This window comes from Sceloporus occidentalis, unplaced genomic scaffold (assembly GCF_023333645.1).
Source record: "Sceloporus occidentalis isolate IW3139 unplaced genomic scaffold, rSceOcc1.0.p SCAF_4, whole genome shotgun sequence".
Lineage (NCBI taxonomy): Eukaryota > Metazoa > Chordata > Lepidosauria > Squamata > Phrynosomatidae > Sceloporus > Sceloporus occidentalis.
Window position 1 is genome coordinate 83,763,672 of NW_028316984.1, and position 23,379 is coordinate 83,787,050.

Consider the following 23,379-nt stretch of genomic DNA (forward strand, 5'->3'; position numbering starts at 1 on the left):
TTCAACAGCTTACATTAAGTAGCAAGACAGATGCAAAGAGCAGTCCTTGAAGCAGATGGACTGCTACTTGTCATATTCTTGTGTTGCTCCCTACATTCTTAGTGAAGATATTAAGATTTTTAAAAATCATGTTTTAGACTATCACTCCCACAATCCCTTGCAGTTAGGTGTGCCAGCTGGAGTTTATGGGAGTTGAAGGCCAAAACATTTGGAAGACCAAATATTTCCCACACTATTTGAGGTTGCTGTTTCTCCCTGAGGCTATTCTGTCAAGCTTCATTGTTTTTTATGTTTAAATGGCCCCCAAATTCCTGTGGCCAATTTCCCACATACATCCTTTGGTTTACCAGAAATCACAAAAGGCTTGTGGAAACCATCAATATTACCAATAACTCCAGGGGCTCTTTCACACTACACAGCTATAGTTGACCACCATAGGTCCATCCTGAGCATTATGAGTTTTGTAGTTCAAGGAGACATTAAATACTCTTCCCTCCACTGCCAGTCCCAGGATTCCATACGATGGAACCATGGCAGTTAAAGTGGAATTATAGCACTACAATTGTGTAGCATGTGAAAGGGCCCCAGGACATTCACAGTCTATTGAATGAATCCATCTGATCATAAAATTCTCCCACACAACTGACCAGAGAAGAAAGCAATCCATAAAATATTATGCAAATAGATCTTGTAGCACCTTTGAGACTAAGTGAAAGAAAGAGGTTGGTAGCATGAGCTTTCATAGACTTGAGCCTATTTTAACAAAAGCATCTGAGAAAGTAGACTCAAATCTACAAAAGCTCATGCTACCAGCTTCTTTCTTTCAGCTAGTATCAAAGGTGCTACATCATCCCTCTGCATACTGAGTTTCCAGACTAACACAGCTATGTCTTTGACTTCTACCATCATGAGATATTATGTCTCTTGTGGACAGCTCATTAGACATCACACCCACTATCTAGGAAATGTATATTTTCCTATTGAATGCCTTCAATATAGCTTCTGTGACGCTCTAGTTGAATGTGATCTCTCTCTCATTCTCCCTGCCTACCCCATCCCTGCCCCCCTACTCCACACTCCCTCTTTCTTCCTCCACTTTGTCCTGGCTCCATCTGCTCCTCCAGAGAAGTAGGAGCTGTGATTGAAAGAGGCACCTGCTGACCTCCTGGTAAAAATAGGAGCATTTAGTTATTCATCACAGTAGGAAGGGTGGGTGTATCAACAGAGTAGTAAACAATGAAAGAAGTGCTGAAAGCCCAGTGGAAGCTGAAAAGAGAGGCTCAGAAGGGGCCAGTAGAAGGACGCCCAGGAAGAAGAGAGTCGTCTCAGGGAAAGACCAGCCATTTGGTAGGTGGCAACTCATTTCCAGTGCCCCTATTATCCACATAGCTGGGAGGGGGGCTTAAGAAATAATGGTTTCCATACATATGTATAGAAAGGTGCTTATTCTTCAGATGATGGGTGACAGCAACTCTGTTCTGAGCCACATTCAGATTCCAGGCAGTTCAGATCTGACATTTGGACACCAAGAAGAGAAGAGATAGGAGGGAAGTTCTCGCTGTCAGTGTAGGTACAGGGCCCCCTAGGTAACCCAAGAGTGGCAACTGAATTGTTAGGTTTGTGTTTGGTTTGTGGGGAATGACATTTATGAGATTGTCTAGGGTCTCTTCAACCGAGGCCCTTCTCAGGGAGCTTCCACCATCTGAGATGAAGCATGTGACTACAAGGGAGAGGTCTTCTTGCTGGTAGCTCCTTGGCAGGAATGTGTTCTACCCTGCATCACATGAAGAACTTACCATTTCCCTTTACTTTTTCTTTGCTGATCTTTTAATGCTGCTTTGCACTTGTTTTAGGTCTGCTGACCACTTTTATGATTCCCTTAAACTGCAGTGTTTTCAATATTTTGCTTTACACTATTTTTGTTTTTGTTTTATCACTGATTTTTATTCTTCCTCACCCCATAAACTAATCTAGGAGTGTATTGAAGGGCATCCCTAAAATAACTGAATTAAAATAGAGCAGTTGCATCCTTTTTGGTATCTTTTACCGACAGTTCGGTTTACTGTGACAGACAGAAATTTGGCAAGTGAAATTATTTCTGGCAGAGATGTAGGAATGTGAAACACTGGATCTGCTTAACCCCCTGCCAGGTGTGCCAGGGCTAAAGCAGCAGATGTGTTGGATTATAAATCCCATCATTCCTAGCCAGTATTGCCATTGGCATTCCAACATATCTGACAGGCACAGCACTGTGGAAAGATGGTGGGTTAAAAGCAAAAGAGGGCCAATGCCCATTTGAAAATGATGGCAATTCTTGGGGAGCTATTTAAAGAAAGAGACACAGCAAGACTTTGATATTGCGGCTCTCAAGGAAGGAATTCTGGTGGCTGGCTCTGGTGTAACATTAAACAAATTAGCCACCCAGAATCCTAAACCGTTGCTATATTTAAAATACATGCAAACATCACCCAAAATGCCAAGGAAATCTTATTGTCCTGATGACTTTTAAGTTCTGAAAAGTAAAGTATGTTGAGAAAATGCAATATTGTGCATACTTACACATATTATTCCAGCTACATTTAAGTGTGTGTAGTGGTGGTAGCCAATTATTTGCCTAAGGCCGCAAATTTTTCTGGTGGTGCAAGGAACTGAAATTAAATGGCATTAAAATGTAAATTTCAGTTCAGGAAGCAGAACAGTTGTCCTGTGCCACTCCTTCTTGATCTACAGGGCAACGTATTTCAAGACCCCTTTCAAAGCCTTGGCAGACACATACACATGCATCTGCCACCATATAGCTCCTTGTCCAAGATGGTCCATCATTTCCCATGTTTTTTCACTATTGTGTTGGTTGTGCTGGTCAGGGCTGATGGAAATTACACTCCAACCACATCTGGAAGGCCACATGACTCCCACCCCTGCCCTGTGGACACAGGTGTGAGAGATACAGAGGAACTGAACATCCCTCGTCACTGTCTGAAAGAGGCCAAAACCCAAGAGTTTTCTTTCTTTTAAAATATCATTGATTGTCCAAGCCCATTTGCTCCGCCACCATCTGAACTGTGGGAAATTCACACCAACCTGCAAATTAACAGTTTAATTTGAAGGAAATAACACTGGGCTTTTATGGGGTCTCTGTGAAAATATTTGTTTGTTTGCATATTTTATAGAACAGCAGGGCAGGAGCCAGCTAAAGGGAGGCAGGCTTCTACACTCAACAATGTCAGAACTTAACATAATAGCTGGCACTGGTTCACATAAAGGTAAACCGCCCTATCTATATTTAATTTTTAGGAATTCCTTCCTGTTCTGTGTTGGAAGGTCTTCCATTCAGGCTTGAAATATTACTTTCTTTCTTCAAGGAACTGGTCATTATGTATTTCCATCCACTCAATTTGCTCCCACCCATCAGAGGATTCTGGGGGCTACAGAAGAAGGCAGTGTTTGTACAGTAACCACAGCAAGTCTACTCTGGCATTTAACAAGGGCTACAGGTCACTGTGCAAAGATGCTACAAAACACCCTCCTTGTCTGAGTGGATTCCTGTAGCAGAGGTATGCCAAGCAGTTTCAGTCAGAAGTAGGATGCTACACAACAATAAAATTTAGAAAGCACTCTACTGAATGCAGTATGTGCCAGTAGCACAAGGAGGAGAAACCTGTGGCTTTCTAGAGGTTAGTAGACTCAGTCCTAGTGGACTCAATCTCACTATGGCCTATTGTTAAGATGACAGGTTTTGTAATTGTACAACATCTGGATGAAAGGCACAGCTTCCCTGTCCCTGTTGTAAGAAATCCAAAGCTGGAGCAGCAAGCAGGGTGTGAGGCTGAGACTGACGGGAAAGAGGAGAAGGAGAGGAAGGAGACCACTTAGTAGGATGTGATAGAAGGGCTGGTCAAGTGTTGATGGTTGGAAGAGCACAAGGGAGGTATGTTCTTCCTTGTGAATAATTCTTCAGACATGTGTGTGTGTGTGTGTTTTAACTTCAGACAGATTTCTCATGTCCGTTTATCTGACAAATTATATTTAGTCATCTCTCTGAGCCTTTTTCTTCTAGCTTTCATTTTCTATAGAAGAGCTCTTCTATGAAAGTGACAGAATGATCCATCTGAGTAGAGGATGGAATGCCAAGGCCTTGAAAGGCTGATAAGAGGCTGTATAGCATTCCTCACTGAAAGAGCAGCACAGCCCTATGCTTTACATGTCAACAGAGCTGAGCTCCATTGAACTCAATGAAACTTAATGACAAGTGAGAGGATATAGGATTTCAGTCTTAGGAAAAATGTGAGTACTGGGGACCAGCTTAACAGAGCCACTCATTACTCAAATGTCCTGGACATCCTGACCTCTCAAACTGTATTTGCAAATGTCAGGGGGGTATTTTTAGCAGGTGGCATGGTAGTTCACCTGCCTCTGCTCTCTGTAATTGCCTGTTGCACGTTTCGTGCTTGAATCACTGACTGTTCCTGGCATTTGTCTCCGGGTTTTATTTCAAGATGATTTACTAAGTGACAAGGGAACCTCTAGAAAATAGGGGACGTTGGCATACACACACATGCTTACACACCTGTCTTAAAGGATCTCTGATCTGTTCCAAGTAAGTTGCTACTTTAAAGGATTTGGAAACAGGGCCAGACCTACCATTAGGCAGATCATGGCCAACTACCTCAGGTTACTAATTTGGGATGTAATGAAAGAACAGAAACTTTGTTATTAATTTAAATGGAGAAGAAGAGGAGGAGAAAGATACTCGTGTGATTTGCTGCCTCAGGTGCCAAAGGAACTTGACTGGTCTTGATGGGAGGGTGTTTGTTGCTCCACATCCCTAAAGGAAAATGTATTGGCCTTAGTATATGGCTGATGGAGGTGCTTTTGGAGTGCCTTTCATCCATCCCTGCCTTTAGTCTAAGAAAGAGTTTTTGAAATGCTTCTGTTGCTGGACTATAGCTCCCAGAATCCACCAACTAACATGACCCATGGAAACATTCACAGACATAACTAAAAAAAGAAAAAGACTGGATTAAGGCATATACTGCACAAACTCTGCACTGACCTAGCTGTTTCTTTTGCAGAAGGACATGCAGGAGGAACACAGACACACACAATTGCAGACCATCTTCCCTTAGAAATTCTGAAGTAAAAAGAGATCATCCAGCTCCCTTTCTGAAATGCCCACCTATTTAAATTGCCCTCCTGTTTGAAAATCTGGGTATTGTTCTCCCATCTTATGGTGAATGTATGGTCACACAATTGATGAGTGGCAAAACAAACTTGAAGCAGTGTTGTGAAGAGAACAGCAGCAAACTGTCATCCTCCATCCCCTTCTGCATTGAGTTTGATTACCTTCTCAGATAATTTCCATTGCTGTTCCCCATTTTGCCTGGGATCATACTGTGTAGTTTACTTTTTTATGTAGATCTTACAAATATTTATAGTGCATAGTTAGTAGAATGCATCCATGTCACCTGTTTTGCCTCTGAACAGAGCTGTGAATCTCACAGAAGACATATTTGTTTTCCAAAAGAGTGTGGGCTGGTTCACCCTACTTTTAGGTAGTGTGAGGCAAACACCTCAGACAGATGCTGTGGGGCAGCAACAGCAGTCCCTTGGCTTTTCCTCCTGAGCCATTCTCCACTTATGTTTCAACCATGTTGAATGTGGGCCACGTTATTTGTTATATTCCTCTGAACTGGCCAGCCAAACTCACCTTTAGTAAAAGGTGCCATCAAGTTGCCAGTATTTAACTGATAGTCCAGCCAGCTTCTGTGGCCTACCCTAGAATCTCTCCCCCCGTCTGTCTCTCCAGCTACCTACCTACTGATCCACACATCCATCTATGCAAAAACTACAATTTATCACAGTTGGTAGAAACAAATAGAAGCTTTATAGTACTCAAAGTTTTCACACTTTATTCCTTGCACTGTTTATTTGCAGAACAGGAGCTGTAAGAAACCACCTGCTTTATATTCCACTGGCTGAACAGAAGAACATAGCATCATGGAGGCTGAAGGCACCAAGGAGCAGCAAAAGACACAGGAGATCAATGGGCTGAAGCAGAAGGAAGAGTCAGGAGATTCTCAGATCATACCTAAGGAAAAGAGTGAATCAGGAAAAGCAGATGGCACTGGGAATGAAGATTCTGGAGAGAATGAGGCAGGGAAAGCCCAGGCCACTGGAAAGGAATCTGCTGGGGAGAACGAGACAAGGAAAGGAGAATCTGCTGGGAAGAGTGAGGCAGAGAAAACAGAGGATGCTATGAAAGAAAGTGCTGGAGAGAATCAAGCAGGAAAAGAAGAGAATTCTGAGAAAGAGGCAAAGGAGGACAATGAGATCACCCAAAAAGCTTTGGGGAGTCAGGAGGTAGAGGAATCTGAGACCAGAGAAAAAGTGAAAGAAGTCAGGGAAAGCGACCAAGCACAGGCTGAAGTGGTCCTGGGTGAATCTGAAACAGAGCCCAAGAATAGAGCTCATGCTTCTGGCACAGCAGCAGAACCCCAGGAAAGGAAAGAAGAAAAAACTGATGCTGTGGAGAAAAATAGCAGCGTTTCCAGCAGAGAGGTGGGAACAGACTGTGCTTCAGGTCGTGGCTCTTCACTTCTTTGCTTGAGTGTTCTCTTCCAACTCTATGATTCTATGATTCTATTATTCTCTTAACACATCCTTTCAAGCACACACTGAGTACAATTTCCCATTCCCCATCACACATATTTTAGACTCCTCCAGTTTCTACAATCCTTTCTGGATCTATAGACAGAGAAGCAAAACACAGCCACCTACATCCCATTCATGTGCAGCTCATCCCACTCACAGAATTATTAAGTGCATAGTTAGCTTATAGGACAGTTTCTTTCCTACGTGTGGCACACACATTCACATTAAGAACCATAGAGTAGTTGGTGTTTTTCTTGATCTGTTGGGCATATTTGCCTTTATGGTGTTTTTATATTAACATTTGTCTTTTAGACCACTGCTGGAATTTTGTATCAGAATGAGTAAGTAACTAACCTCTGGCCCAGCCCCACTAAACCTGACAGAAAATCATTAATCTGTATTCCTATCACCGGCAGAATGGACTTCCTAATCTGATGCCCAGTAAATTAGGTTGGGGGCAAGTTATGATCATGGCAATACTGTCAAAATTGTGACTTAGTAGCAATCATGAATATGAAACAGTTACAGAGCAATAAAATCTTAGTAACTGTTCTATACTCATATGGAGCCAGCCCTCCATATCCACGGATTCTTTATCAACAGATTCAGCCATCCATGGCTTGAAAATGTTTTTTGCAAATTCCAAAAAGCAAACCTTGATTTTGCCATTTTATATAAGGGATGCCATTTTACTATGCCATTGTATTTAATGGGATTTGAGCATCCACGGGCTTTGGTATCCACAGGGGATCCTGGAACCCAACCCCAGTGGATACCAAGAGCCCACTGCACTGACATGATTATGACACTATTGTCACAGTCACTTTACTTGTGCAAAAGGTGGAATTTCAGGAGGTAATGCTTGTTACCTGGTAGCATGACACCTGCCAAAATCCTGCTCTCTCCAGTTTTGGAGTCTGGTAACTTCAGACATTATGCTCTGAGCTAGACATTGCCCAAACGGAAGACAAGTAACAATGCTTTGAGACATAGGGCGTTCTTTCATGTACAGTTTCATATACCACCTATTTCTGTCACCTTTATGTCTAAGTGTCTTCTTTGTAAACACCAGGGCACTCTGCGTGTAACCTAGTCGAACAGAGGTGTGGAAGGTGAAGGTCACAGCCCTCATGAAGCACACCAACCTTTTTTTCATGCTCCACAAGACTCTATTGGACAGTTTAAAAATTCCAAACCTACATTTTAAAAAAGAAATGTATTAGATAGAGATTAAAATATAAAAGTTCCAACTATTTCTTAGAAACTGTATAGATTCAAGTCATCACACAGTGCTAAACAGAAAATGAATTGTGGTTGGTCTCCTCACCCCCCCCCCTTTTGTGTGTGTGTGTGTGTGTGTGTGTGCGTGCCCAGGGCCAAACTGGCAGCACTTCCGATGAGCCTCTCTCACCTGGATCAGTGGAGGAAGAGGAAGAATACTGGCCAGAATTCTCTCCCAGTTCTCCTGATGAGAGTCCACAAAGCCCCATGGAGCTCAAGAGTGTGGAAACAGGTAAGGAAACTCCTCCAGCCCATTTAGACGTATAAGAGTGGAGGTAAATATTAGTAAATTATCATTTGAAGGTTACATTCCATTACATTTATTGGTTGGAATCACACCTGCCAGAAAATCTGAGAACCTTGAGAAATTTACCTTTCATTTTAAGCATGTGCGCACACGCTTCCAAAATGTTTCTAGTCCTCATGTTTGTGAAGAGTCAGCTGAAACCCTTCAGAAGCTGGACTACTCAAACAAGACTGCATGTGGCCTTTTTTGGCAGTACCCCACATGGTTCTCAGTCACTTACTACGATAATGATGATGATGATGATGATGATGATGATGATGATGATGATGATGATGATGATTTCTCTGACTGTAGTACAGATAGTACAACTGTTTCTGACAATTCTGAGAAGCGTGATGGAGAAGCATGGGGTAATTGAGATTTATTCAAAGTGTTTATTAATCACTTTCCTGCCACTAGGGCTTCCAAACTAATGTACAAGAAAATACAGTATATTATAAAACATTTAATGGAGAAGCTTGGGATAATTATTATTTGTTTATTTGAAGTATTTGTTGATCACTTTTTCTGCCACCAAAGCAATGTATAGAAGAAATGTAGAAGAAAATATATTGTGAAATGTTTTTTTAAAAAGTATTATATGAATACATGAATAAGTCTTTATTGTTTAGCAGCTATGTGATCAGTCACAGTTGTTCACCATCTCCATACATGACCAGTTCCAAAGTGGGTGAGATTTTTAACAGTGTACTTTTCTGTAATTCTGTCTAGGCTGTACCACCTCAGGCCCAAGTGCGCCAGAAGCTGCTACTGGGAACACTACCAGGCAAGACAATCTCTTACCTAGATTACCATCACCTCTCAGGGCTGGGGAACCTGTTTTTTCTTTTTTTAATTCCAGTTCTCATTAGCCCTCTTCTTAATAGTAAGACATGATGGGAAGAATAGTTTGCCAGTATCATGGGGGCAAAGATTCCCCGCAAGATTTTGGTGAAAACAAATAGGAAGCAAAATAAGAAAATGATCTCTATATTGTACCTAGTGCCAGAATGGAAATGTATATGGTTACTAGGTCTCAAACAACCCCTGGTAAAATACTGAAATCCAGGTTCTCATCCTGTTATTATGAGCCCCTTTAAACTGTGGACAAAAACATTTCAGTATAACTAATGGAAAACAGTAGGTAATGGAAAGCAGGCAAGCCAGTGTTAGAATTCTGGGATTTGGAGTATCCAAGTTCAAGTCCACAAAAGTGTCTAGCTCTGAGCCGGACCCACTTCAAAGTTGTTGTCCAGATAGAAGGTTAAACAGAGAGGGAGATAGAGGAGAGAAATATTTTTGTCCTTAAGGTGATTGGAGAAGAAGTGGGGGTCTTGGCACTGGCCCTCTGAAAGAAATGGATGGAAACATGCCTGTGTAAAGGGCATAGGCTTGAGATCATAAGGCAACAATAACTACTGTGCATCAATAAGGAATTAACACAATGACAGCAACTCCTACCTCCTCAGAACTAGCAGCCAATAAAACTGCTAAGATACTTCTCCTGAGAATGGACAAGTTGCCCTTGGCCATCATCCTGGCCTCTCTTCCTCCCATTTTTAGAAACACTCCGTTTATTATCACCCCTTCATCTGCTGCTCCCTCCACCTTCTATTTGTGATTTGCTTTTGATTCTTAGCAATGAAGCAGCTGCCAAAGGGAATCAAGAACAGCAGCCACAGCCTGTACCTGAGGGAACAGCCAACACCAAGGAGAAAAGGAAGAGACCTGCATTGGACAGAAGAGAGATAACAAGGCCTCGGATACCGCCCAGAGCTCAGTCCCGCAAGGCCATTGTGGAGAAGTTTGGAGGGTAAACCAGTGCCACTGTCTCTATTAAAATCCTTCTGTTGGCCCTTTTCTTATCCAGTATTTTACCCTCCTTGGGCAGCACACAAGCTTCTTCCTTTAGTCACAATAACTAGATCACTAAGCATTTTAATGGCAAACTTAGAGCCCAGGCCCACAAGCTTTTACTAGGTTCACGTTAGGACATGGGAGGCTAGTTTTAGGTGTTTTTAAACTTTCCTCACATTTGCTTATCCAAAAGACTGTGGCCCTATCCAGATGGGCCTTTTAGTGCGTCCTGGTGACGTACTAGGGTTGCCTCAGGGCATTGCTTATATATGCCCTGCAACCCTAGTACGTCGCCGGGATGTCAAAATGGCGGCGCCCTGTCTACATGGGCGCTGCCATTTGGACGTGACGGCCGCATCGTGTCCAAATGACACAGCATGGCCATTATGTCCTGGCACCACTGCAGGGCACCTGTGGCACCCTTTCAGCGGCACCAGAAGGAGCTCCAAAACGGAGCTCCTTTCTCCGCTTGTATTGCTGGCACAGCCTTTACTGGCTGTTGTTGGGGTGTCCTTGAGGCATGAAGCCCCAAGGACACCCCTTTCCAGGCTGTGGGAAAGCAGCATTTTGCCGCTTCCCTGAGGCCTGAAAAAGCGGCGGATCGAGGCCTCTGGGGATGCCGCTGTGGCCGCTGAGGCCCCGATCCGTCAGAGAAAGGGGCGGGTGCAGGCCGCCCCAAAGGGGCAGTCTGTATCCCGCCAGTATTTCCCTATATAAACCTGGCTAAGTTTTAAAATTGTCAGGATGGGCTTTCTCTCTTGGTCATCACAATGAGGTTTGGTAAGGACATGAGAGATGGCCTTCTGAATAGCTGCTCCAAGGTTATGGTATTTCCTCACATGCGAGACTAGAGCTGTACCTACACTGCAGAATTAATGCAGTTTGATCCCACTTTTACTCTGTGGCTCAATATTATGGAATTCTGGGGTTTGTAGTTTTGTGTGATATTTAGCCTTCTCTGTCAGAGAGCCCTGGTGCCACAACAAACTACAAATCCCAAGATTCCATAGGATGGAACCATGGCAGTTAAAGCAATGTTAAACTGCATTAAATCTGTAATGTGGCGGCAGCCTAAGTTGGCCTCCTTTCTGCTCTCTGTGTGCCAGCAAGCAAAGACCTTTTTATTTAGGTAGGCTGAATAAGATTTTCTTAATGGTGGTGCTATGCTTTTGTATTCATTATTTTGTTTTAATTGCTTTTGAACTCTATTAAATTAATGCTTTCTTATGAGAATACTCATTTGAAATATTTTAGTAGCAGAGTATAAATAGTTATAGATATACAGTATTTTGTTTTCCTCTGTAGTGTAGGTTGCCTCAGGTTCCATGTTGGGAGAGAGGCAGGTTAGAAACTAAAAGTAAGACAAGAAAGTATAGGACTGGTTACAACACCTGGCATCCTTGTTGTCCAGCTGAGAGATCTAAAGAAGGTCCAAGACAGGTGTTAGTTAAGAGCTCTTCCTGGACATTGGTGTTGGACCTTCTTTAGATTTTTTTTTTCCTGATTTGTTACTCCAGGCAAGACCTTAGAAAAATTGCTTTTGTGGACTAATCTCTCTGAACCTCTCAGCTAGAATAGGCATTGGAACTGTAGTCTGAAACAATAATGTTTCAAGATTCGGCTGCACCAGGTGGCTACATCTAGCCACACTTTAATTTCCCACAGTGCCTGTACCTATCATTGCTATGAAGCATTAAGGGAAATGTAAAGAGCAGCTACCTTATCTGCTCTGTGCTTCCTGGAGTGATGCCACTGAAACCAGGTAAACTCACCAGAGTTCAGTGAAGGGGGAGGGCACAGAAGACTTTTGTCTAGGGCCCCCTCAGACCTTGAATTATCCTTGACAAAATAGGTTCCTCTTGGAGAAAGCCGATGAATAAATTAACATATGCACAAACAGCCTAGATATTGGCCGTTGACTCTAACCAAACAGGTGTTTGTCCAGAATCAATCTCTGTGCAGTAGAAAAGAAAGGGAAGAAACAAAGTGAATTATTTGAATCCTATATGTGAATATTTATGAAGTATGTTTTGTTTGTTCTCTTTTAACATGCCCTTTATCTTCAGTCTTGGTTACTTCTAAACCACAATGCTCCTCTTTCCAAAGGGCTGCAGCTGGGCCTGCCCCTAACATCAAGAGGACAGGAGGGGCAAACACTGTAAAGAACATGTTGCTGGAATGGTGTCGGGCCAAGACTCGTGGCTATGAGGTAAGAAAAACTTGAGAAATGGGAAATCAACATACATCCCCACATGTGCTCTTCATTTCATGGTCCTACTGTTCCCCTGGAACAAATTGGGTATATTTGTTTTCTCTTGATTATAGTGGGAAGGGACAGCATTATCTGTATATCTGAAAGTAGGCTTGAACAGCTTTTATAAAATATTAAGATCACACTCTTATGCATTATTACATGGGAGTCAGTCTGAATGAACTCAGCAGGATTTACTTCTATGTAAATGTGTGTAAGGAATGGGGGTTTAAAGGATTTAACTGGAAAAGCTGCTTCATCCACAGTTAAGGTCATGGTATAGAGTTCTCTCCATCACCATCACCACAAAAAACATACTGTTTAAGTGCTGCTGCCAACTTGACTATAGATAGGCTTTTATCATATTTGGTTCAGCTTTATATAATCTCAGAGGCATCCCCAATTACACTTTCAGGCTCTGCTGCAGGAACGTAGCCAGGATTTTAGGAAAGGGGGGGGGGGACCAGACTAAGTGCCACCATTATAATGGGGATTGGGTGCGGCGGTGCAGCAGCACACACCATTCATTTTTCTAATAGAAGGGGGGAGGGGTCCAGACCCCAAGGAATCCCCCCCCCCCCGTTGGCTACGTCCCTGTCTGCTGCCTTCCATGAACAGGTTCTACCAAGTTTCTGGTCCCAAGGTAGATAATTCCATACACATAGTTGAGTTAAAAGCAACAAAGAGCCAGATGAATGCTGTAACAGAATAACAGTTTCCAGGGACTAGCCTGGTAGCTTTAATACATATGGTTCTGTTGGTGTTCTTGGATAACTATGCAGGGACAATTAAAAAGCATATTCTGAGATGATGGGGGATCTGCTCAGTATTGTTATGTTTACTGAGTACAATGGATTGACTGGGGATAGACAAACCTGTTGGTTTCACTTTGTCATCATCTTCTTCTTTAAGTTATTCCCATCCCTTGTTTAAAGAATTTTTTAAAACTGGACATGTTATGAAAACTAAAACCAAAGCTTAATCCACACTAGCACCAACTGCATACCAATGGTTCCTTTGTATTCTCTTGTATTTTATGTTGAAATTCATTCTGAGGGTGTAGCATGGAGATTAAGAAAAGACCTACAATTAAAAGTTCCCCTTATTTAGCCCCCCTATGTTAGCTTTAGTTTCTCCCCTCTCATCTGCCTTGTTGAAATAATATTTTATTTATGAATTTAAGAGATTTCTAAGACACCCTTCAGTAAAACTGACAGAGCAGTTAGTGTAAAACAGAAGTGATAAAATATAGAGCAAGTTAAAACAATACAATGCAGAACCAGTCAGAAGAGCAGAGTAGGTGAAGAAGGCATCATTAAAACCAGCTCCATCCTTGTTTCAGAATTGCCAGGCACTTACTTAATGCACTGATCTGCCACACAGTGAAAGCCTTACTGAAGAGCTGAGTTCACATGAGAGTCAATGTGCCACCTGAAGCACTGTGTGAGAATTTAAAAACTCTTCCTAGTAACAGGGAGAAATCTGTTTTGAACGAGAACTTCAGCACACACAGAGCTTTATTTTATTTTATTTTATTTATTATTTCATTTATTGGATTTATATCCCACCTTTCTTCCAAAATGAGATTCATGCTTCTCTCCCTCACCATGAACCTAAAAAGAAGGTCCCTCTCATCCACCCCCACATGGTTACTAGAAATGCTACTTGCAGTACAAGGGCACAGTCGGCATGAAGATTACTTCAGGGTAACAGAGGGTTAATCCCTCCCTCTTACATGCTGCAGTTTCCATTCAGAATGGACCTTTTGTCTCTAGGTTGCTATTAATTTTTTAAACAGATCTCACACAATATTATAGAAAATGCATTTAATGTCATGTGTAGTTAGACCCTGTGCATTAGGCACTTTGAACATACTAAAAGCACTTCACAGATGCCAAGCAACATCATTTCTTTGCATCTGCCTACACACTGGTTTTCAATGGGGTTTAAATAGGCTGCTCCCCAGACTATGGTGACGTTATCTTCTTGTCTATCACCCTTGGATATATTTAGCAAAGTCCTCAAAATGGTAGTGCTATCATACACACAGTATCAGCACACAGTAAAGTGTTGCCATTTGCGAACACCACGCTGGGTGGGAGGTTACTGGCAGGATGTCCAATTCGTGGGATTTTCATTCACATTTATTTTTAAATCTACATATCTTGTATCATTACAACAATATGTTCTTCCTGGAAGTGACAAACACATACAAATGCTTAATGTTCTATTAGATTATTCATTATTATGCTTCTGTTTCAAAGCATTAACTAAAACTATCCTACAGCTGATCAGGAAGGGGAAACAGGTGACTCAGGTTTTTTTGTTGTTTAAAATTTATTTTGCAGATATCTAATGATAATTCATCCATATAATTTAGGGTTCAGGTTTCACAACCTTTGAGCTAATCATAATGAACATATTCCTAGATATTGTACATTTTTCTCCCAGCCGGATCATTTCATATATTGCAGAAGTAGTAATTATTTGATTGCCACAAGTGTAAGTTAGGGAAAATCTATCTTTTCCAGCCAGTATTTTTATACCTATCCAAGGCAATTCTAGATGCTTTCAATGTGGACAGACAGATGCATGTTTTCATATATCTAAAAAAAAAAGGCATACAGATGTTTTAATGCCAAAATATTGATTTACATAAGCCTTCCCTAACCTTGCGCCCTCCAGAAGTTTTGGATCACAACTCACATAATCCCTTTCCAACTCGACCAACAATTTAAATTCCCATGCATTTGGACCTGGGACCAAATCATTTCCCCTTAGCCTAACTGTCCTCACAGGACTGTTGTAAAAGGCGCAATGAGAGAAAAGCCCATGCATGTGACCAAAATGTTTGGAGAAAAGAAACGAAACAAAATGTGCCATATACTAAGTGTGAAGGTATTCTGCATTTGCAATAGCTCCAAGACTGTGAAACCCGAAACTTGAAAAGCATACTTGGGGGGCCCTAGGAGTGTACATCTTGAAGTTCTGTATTTCTTTTTTTAATAATTAATTTCAGTTAATTTGCCTAAGACTATAGGCTGCAATACTATCTTTAGTCACTAGGTGGTGACTAAAGATAGTTTTGTACTAAACTAGTACAAAACGATGTTGATGTTAGGCTATTTTTCCAGAAAGTTTTTAGGCAGCTCCAGTTCGGCCAGAGGCATAGGAAGGGAAACAGCATGCCATGCACAGCTTTTGCTTCTCTCAGCAGGGCTCCCAGATTATTTAACAAGTTAAATTTTAGATACAAAGAGAGAGAGAGAGAAGCTCCTGGTGTCTGGTAATAATGGAAGGTGAACAGGCAGAAAGACTAAGCCGGCACTAAGGAAGAGGTAACCACAAGACCAGTGAGAAAGAAAAAGAGTTGAAGAGAAAGAGCAGGTAGACCACATGGGTAGACGAGTACGTAAGGGAAAGAGAGTGCTTGCAATGGTGGGTGGGTGAGGGCAGAAGGGCACATGAGTGGGATAGAGAAAGATCCAGGTGAGTGAGTGAGGGGTTTCTAAACTGTGTGAAAAATGTTAGTTTTGGGATTTAATAATAATAATGCATACATGTTCCTAAAAAACAAGTGCTTGTAACAACTGCTCTGTGTGCATGTGTATCTCTATACGTAAGAGAAAGCATAAGGAGGGGAGACCTGTCCCAATTCCTGTTTCTCTTTCTCATCCCAGCATGTCGACATCCAGAACTTCTCTTCCAGCTGGAGCAGTGGCATGGCTTTTTGTGCCCTCATCCACAAGTTCTTCCCAGATGCCTTTGACTATGCTGCTCTCGACCCAGCAAATCGTAGAGAGAATTTTACCCTGGCTTTCTCCACTGCTGAGTGAGCATCCCCTCCATCCCAAAATACCTCAAATATAAAGCAGATTGGGATAGCTTTGAAAGAGTGTGTAGGGCTTTAAAGGGACATCAAAGCTTTATAAGCAAACCTCTCCCATAGGAGAATAGTTTAGAGCTGGATTGCCACCCCCAGGAAGACTCTTTCTGCAGCCACCTAGCTTCTGAAAGTGGGAAAACCTGAAACTGGTCCTAATAGGATGATCATATCAGACAAGCAAGTGGGAGTAGACAGACCTCAAACAGTTAGGACCCCAACCATGTAGAGTTTTGAAGGGAAGCAGTGGGTCTTTGTCTTATGTTTAAAAACTGCTGTTGTTTAAAGATTAACAAGGAATAACACAGCCAGCACCAGTCAAGAATCTAGCCTAAGTATTTTGGACCAGCTTTGAAGTTTCTCTGATTTCTTCTATGACAGGCCATATACAACATATTACAATATAGTTGTTATGAGAATATGGATAACAGTTCCCAGGCTATCCTTGTCCAGGAGGGATTGCAGCTGGCAAAAGGGGTGGGGGGGGGGGGCAGGAAGCTTTATGCCACAGGTGCCACATAGGCATTCACACAGAAAGAAAGATTTAAAAGTACACACACCCCTGTACTGAAAACCTGATATTTCAAGAAGAGAACACAAAACTTCTTCTAAACAAGTCCGACTCCCCCTGTCTTTCCCCTTCCACAGGATTACCAAAACTGTTTCAAGGCCCACCAATCCAGGCCATGAACCAAACTGAAATGGAGGAAGACAGTCAGTTTAACCAATAAATTGTGCATTTATATTGCCACATATACACACCATGCTTGAGCATTTGGCTCCAAAAGAGGAATATTTGCATTTGACTGAGTTTTCCAAATGTTCTTCTCTCATACTTTTTAAGGGGTGGTTGATATCACCACCCCACTCTCACAAACAGGCTCTAACCATTGACTATACCAGTGTTGGCGAACCTATGGCACACGTGCCAGAGGTGGCACTCAGAGCCCTCTTTGTGGGCACGTGCGCCATCACCCTGGCACAGAGTTTGCTAGAGTTCATCACTAGAAAGCTAGAGGGGTGCAGCACTTTGCAATAAATAAGTGGGTTTTGGATTGCAGTTTGGGCACTCGGTCTCTAAAAGGTTTACCATCACTGGACTGTACCCAACCAGTCAACCCTCTTCTATTAGCTGTTGTAAACCAGAAGAGGCAAAGCTTAAGCAAACTGGCAACAGATGACACTTGTACAAGCCAAAGTAAATAACTGAGACTCATCCAATGAAAGATGACCAAGCAGTCCTCTAGCCATGGAAAATGACAGTACATGAAAGAAAGTGCTGACTTCAGAACATAAAGTGGAGACCTGTCATGGAGCTATAGCCAGTGATGGAGTCATGGACAATGATGAGGCCTGACACAGGTTCACTGCAAATCCTGCAGATCTGGGGGATAGACGCTGTATTTTTGGAATTCCGAAGTTCAAAACATTTTACTTTTGGGACTACAACTCCCAGAATTTCCCAGGAAGTGACTGTGCTGGCTATCAGATTCTGAGAATTATACAAAACAGTTTCCAAGCTGTGGCTAAATTATTTATCTACCAGCAGTATTGCACAAAGTATAGAACTAATCATAGGTGCAGTACAAACCGCCTGCAAAAGGCAGGCTGGAGCCGCCTCTCTGTGCTGCGCAGTGTTACCTCAGCAACCAAATGGTGCAGTACTGCTGCGCAGCAAAAAGAGCACGTGGAAGCAGTGCCAGTTTGCGGCACAGATGCGACACCACAAGCGCTGTAGGACGTTGCGGTGATGTCGCAGCTGCGCCACGCCATTTGGACGCGGCATAGCTGCAACGTCACCGACACATGAGACCTGTGGGCAGAGCCACACAATCATGGCTACCCCCACACGTACTAAGGCTCAGGAGCATGCAGTTGGTGTGCACTGCCGAGCCCTAGTTTTGGCCTCAGGCTGGCACAAAGCACCAGTGAGAATCAGGCCTTAGTTTCAAATTGCAGGAGTGGCATCCATTCTTTGAAGGAATGGATACAGAGGTACATGAAAAAAACACCATGACATTTGAACGGTTAAATTTAAGGACTATGTATGCGGTGGGCACATAGTGGTTATGTGGCAGACACATAGTAATCATTACCAAACCATTAGAAAAACACAAGGCACATCAACCAGATAATCAAATTAAAGGCAGATGCCCTGTCTCAGTTGATCATACTGCTCAGACGTCCAGTTAAACAACTTTTGAAATATAGAATAGTTTTCCTTGCACCTTTTTCTCCTTTTTAAGGTACATAACAGAAATTAGGCCAGACTTCAAAGACCAGACAATCTTGCATTTCTTTGCATATAACTTCTTAGATGGACCATGTTTTATATTGCACTCCCTCCTGTTCATCTTGAATCAGTTTTCCAGCGTAGGGTCTTGTTACATTTAAGTGTGAAGGACTGTGCACTCAAGGAGGGGATTTCCAGAGTCAGTGAGGCAGGGAAAAGTAAGCTGCTCATTGATAATCTCTGCCTGACGTTTTCATAGGAAACTTGCCGACTGTGCCCAACTTCTGGAAGTGGATGATATGGTGCGCATGAGTGTTCCTGATAACAAATGCATCTACACCTACATCCAGGAACTTTACCGCAGCCTGGTGGGGAAAGGGCTGGTCAAGACCAAGAATAAATGAGGAAGGAGGACAAACTTATGCTTGAGACTAACTGGAAACTTGAGGAATGTTGGGTGAAACAGGTGAGAGGGACTTCTTCACCTACGTAGAGTTATCGCCTGGAAATTCTGGGTCACAATGGACTTCTGGAAGTATAGGTATTCCTTATAAGGAACCCATTTTCCTTCCTACAGTGGGACTACCTAAAAGATATGTGCCTCAGAAGTCAGATTTGCAAATGAAGCCTGTATTTGTCTTTAAAAACCAGTCATGAGACAAAGCATACTAAAGGCAAATATGTAGGTAAGGATGATCACAATCTGTGGCACAAAGACATCTATCCCCCTTTGAGGAAGCATGTGATAAACATATCAAGTTTGTCCCACTAAATATTGTATACATAGTTTTTTGTGGGTTTTTCGGGCTATGTGGCCATGTTCTAGAAGAGTTTCTTCCTGATATTTCACCAGCATCTGTGGCTGGCATCTTCAGAGAATGCTGGCCTAGAAGAGAGCAGGGGATGTGTGTGTGTGTGTGTGTGTGTGTGTGTGTGTGTGTGTGTCCAGCTCTCTTCTAGGCCAGCATTCTCTGAAGATGCCAGCCACAGATGCTGGCAAAATGTCAGGAAGAAACCCTTCTAGAACATGGCCACATAGCCCGAAAAACCCACAAAAAACGATGGATTCCAGCCATGAAAACCTTCGACTTCACATTGTATACATAATTTGGCTGATAAGAACCAGAAGGGAATGGAACTCCTGTCCACTGAGCTATCTTAAACAAACAATGTTTCTTTTATTTTAACAAAGGCGTGGTACATAACACCTGCAAAAAGCAGGCTAGGACTGCCTCTCTTTGCTATGCAGCGTTATCACAGCAGCCAAATGATGCAGTACCACTGTGCAACAAAAAAGGAGCGCTTAGAAGCAGCTCCTGTCTTCTGCGCTGCAGCAAAGCGGCACAGGACAGAGTGGTGGCATCGCAGCTGCGCAGCTGCGACATCACCAATGTATGGATGGGGCTGCGCAATCATGGCGGCCCCCACACATACTAGGGTTAGGGAGCGTACAGTTGGTGTGTACTCCCCAACCCTAAATCGGCGCCAGCACGGCGCAAAAGGCCGGTCTGTACCGTGCCTATGAGATTTCTTTCAGTGTCAACTTCAAAAACTAAAAGTACTTTAGGTATTGTAACTAAAAAGTTCAAAAAAGATACCAACATATCCCAGAGTGGCTGACACCTCTACTAGAGCAAAAGGGCATATCTCAAATTATTCTCCAATCTACTTCATTTTAGCTGAGCAGCACAGGTGTGAAGAAGTATAACACCTGCAGTCAGAGGGAAAGGGTGCTGTGAAGTCTTTTGTCAGTGGAAAAAAGAAATCTGAACAGCAGTGATCTCATTAACATTTGAGAGATAATTCTGGTGGGGTTGTAGGACCAGGGATAGCTGTTTTGGTATGAAAGAGGATTTTGGAGTTCTAGCAGTAGCATAAATCAAGAAGGTTTAAATATGGTAGGTAGTGAGCTTAAGTGGGTTCTCAAATGGGGAGGGCAGGTAAGTGTCAAATGAGGACAGTACATAATATTGGTAAAGAAAATCAACCTAGGAAGATGCCTTTGAAACCATTTTTTTGCTTCTGTATACAGAGGGTTCAAATTCAGGATTCATCTTTGTTTGCTTTTCAGGAAGAAGCAACAGAGATATACCTCACATAGAGGGTCTCTATTCTGTAGTTTCCTTAACATAGCTCTAAATCAAACCATGGTGGCTTATCCTCACTAGCACTAGATGTCTGCTTCTCACAGACATCTGCTTTTGGGATGTTCAGGAAAGGAATGGCAAATCCTCCTCCAGCCTATGCTGCCATCACATGTCTCCGTGCAGAACACCAAATCCATTAAAGCAAAACTGTAGCAAGTCAAGACAATTATCATGTACTGTATTTCATTTAAACTACAGCGCCAGTCCCTTTCACCAAATGATGAAGGCTAACTGGAAGACAGCAAAAACAGCTTTCTTTGAAGGTAAAACACAGACACTCCAAAAAAAAATTAAAACTACAGAGCAAGTACAGACTGCAGTAAATACAACACTACAGTGTTAAATTATGCCCAAGCCAGAGGCTGAAGCCTCACCTGCAGAAGTACCATTGAACTTTGAGGAAACATGGCTAGGATCAGGCTGCTTGGAATAAATAGTGAAGAAGGAATAAACAAGATACCAAGAGGGCTTGTGAAATTCCCCTATCTTTGTCAGATTAAACTTTACACGAAAGGCAAACTTCTGTAAGTGATACTTTAGGCTATCATCCCACATCTAGGCAGTTGACTCAGATGTGACACCTCATTCTGTCTTCTATGATGCCAAGACCCTATAGGAACAAGGGAGGGATGATGGAAGCATTCCTAATACTGTATCACAAAGATATTTTAGGATGAGAGAAAAGACTTGCTTACCTTTTGTCCCCCCCTCACACACACACATACTCACTGCCTGTGTTTTTTGGAGAAACAGCCTTAACATTATAAACCTAAACCAATGAGGAGTGAAAAGCAGCCCTTTGTGCTAAGTCAAAACACCAGTAAACTGACACTTTAACTGACAGCAGTAGGAATTTTCTTCCACAAGTCTTGTTCTTAGCAACAGGTGTACACAGACAGTTTATGAGAAGCAATTATATTTTCAACAAGAAAGGAAACCAGACTGAAATAAATACAAATCCCAGGGAAACTGGTAACAAACAGCTGCTGCAGAGAATATTCTGCTTTGAATTTCTAAAATAAGATCGATAATTCTCATCTATGTGGGAATGATAGTCTTCATCTTAGTTCAGATGTGTAAATGGGTATCTCTACTTACTCATTAGTGAAGGAAAATATTCCATAGTTGCCTCCAACATCCTGTACCAAGGATGGACGAGTGTACCCCTCCAGTATCTCTTTCACACTGTACATTTAGAGTACTTTCATAACCACTTTAGCTGACATCATCCCATCTTATGGAATCCAAAGATTTGTAGTTTTGGGAGGTATTTAAATTCTCTGCCAGAGAACTCTAGTAGCTCTTGTGTGCCCAGCATGTTTCCATGGCTGAGCATGGATTCGAACTCTGATCTCCAGAGTCCTAGTCTTATTATGTTCCCATGATTCCTCAGGATTCAGTTTTAGCAGTTAAAGTGGAACTTTAGTGCTACAATTGTGTGATGTAAAAGAAACTGATACATTGGGCCTACAACTCCCATTGAGTCTAGGCAGCACAGCCAATGGTTAGGGACCACAGCAGTTGCAATAATATCTCATGGGCCACAGCTGCCCACCCGTGTCCCAGACACAGTCCTGGTACTGAAAACTGATTCTGGGGCTAAGATATGGTGATTCCTAGCTTACACATATAGTCCTGGTGTGTTTTAGCAAAGTTTGGGAACAGTTCTTAACCTAGCCATATATTGTACACATGGTCCTGGGCAACTGAACCACATGTCCATTCTGAACAAATTCTGCCAAAAAACATCAGATGAGAAGTTTGCCATAAGTCAGAAATGACTTGAAGGGACACAACAACAACATCATTAACCACAAATCCAAGTACTTAAAAGATGAGGACAACTGTATCCACGTTTCTGCATAGATAATATCATTCCTTTAAATTAATATGGGCAGACAACCTTAGCAATGAGAGCTGCAGCAATGCTAGCTACCATGCCCATGGATATCTTTAGTGGCAGAAGAAAAAAAGTATTTTTTAAAAGAAATTATAACCTAATCTATGTACATTTATTAAGAAGTCCCACTTTTTAACAGGATTTATTCCAACTAAAGGCCACAGTCCTATGCATATCAAATTGCAACTCTATACATATAGCCAGTGGTTGGACTATAACTCTGGAGATCATGGTTAGAGTCTGTGCTCAGCCATAGAAACCCACTGGGTGAATTTGTGGGTTTTCATGGCTGAATATAGAATACAGAAACCCGCTGGGTGGCTGTAGGCAAGTTACATGCCCTCAGCCTCACAGGAAGGCAATGGCAACCCCCTTGAACAACTCTTCCCAAGAAAACTCAGTGATAGGGTTGCCATAAGTCAAAAAGAAGGCATGCAACAACAGCAACAAATCCTATTAAACTGAAAGACCTTACTATATCTCAGTGGTAGAGCACATGTTTTGCATGCTGAAGATCCCAAATTCAATCTCCAATACCTCCACCTAAGCCAGGATAAACACTTGTCTGAAACCCTGAAGAGCCTCAGCCAGTTCTGTTAACAATACTGGACCAGAAAAGCTGAAAAATCTCACTTTGTATGTTCCTGTGATCTTTCACTTAGGTCTGATTATGTTTCACATCAAACTCCAATTATTACTAGCAACATGGTTTCATGGCTTCACCTCACTGTCCTGTTCCATGCACAGGGCCTTCCTGCTGACTCCACATCACTTCCCATTTCAAAAATCCCACTGTGGACAAAACAGTTCAGTTCAACCAAAGTCAATTATATTTTCACCTCATCTGCTGCCTTTTCCCAGCAATGTTTACAGCATTGGTTTAAAGTGCA

At 42.3% G+C, this 23,379-nt stretch overlaps 1 protein-coding gene across 4 annotated transcripts; it reads left to right on the forward strand.

Annotated features, from left to right (window-relative positions):
* The first annotated feature begins 1,227 nt into the window (after window positions 1–1,227).
* Window positions 1,228–23,369, forward strand: SMTNL1 (smoothelin like 1). Of its 4 annotated transcripts, none has more exons than XR_016280899.1 (9): window positions 1,228–1,347; window positions 5,940–6,558; window positions 8,026–8,164; window positions 8,951–9,005; window positions 9,858–10,031; window positions 12,182–12,284; window positions 16,007–16,158; window positions 18,702–18,908; window positions 20,514–23,369. XR_016280899.1 is itself a non-coding variant. In XM_089520615.1 (8 exons), exons 2-8 carry the CDS (start codon window positions 5,998–6,000, stop codon window positions 18,844–18,846), a joined length of 1,329 nt encoding a protein of 442 aa, XP_089376741.1. In that variant the 5' UTR covers window positions 1,229–1,347; window positions 5,935–5,997; the 3' UTR covers window positions 18,847–19,264. The 4 variants fall into 4 exon arrangements, 1 of the variants encoding a protein (XP_089376741.1); XR_016280897.1 differs by having other exon boundaries at window positions 1,229–1,347; window positions 5,935–6,558; XR_016280898.1 differs by lacking the exon at window positions 1,228–1,347 and adding an exon at window positions 3,604–3,674 and having other exon boundaries at window positions 5,935–6,558.
* The last annotated feature ends 10 nt before the right edge of the window (window positions 23,370–23,379 follow it).

Coding starts and splice junctions, on each gene's coding strand:
- SMTNL1 (XM_089520615.1), top strand. CDS start 5,998: ATGGAGGCTGAAGGCACCAAGGAGCAGCAAAAGACACAGGAGATCAAT. Junction 6,559..8,025: donor GCAGCGTTTCCAGCAGAGAG/GTGGGAACAGAC, acceptor GTGCGTGCCCAG/GGCCAAACTGGCAGCACTTC. Junction 10,032..12,181: donor ATTGTGGAGAAGTTTGGAGG/GTAAACCAGTGC, acceptor CTCTTTCCAAAG/GGCTGCAGCTGGGCCTGCCC.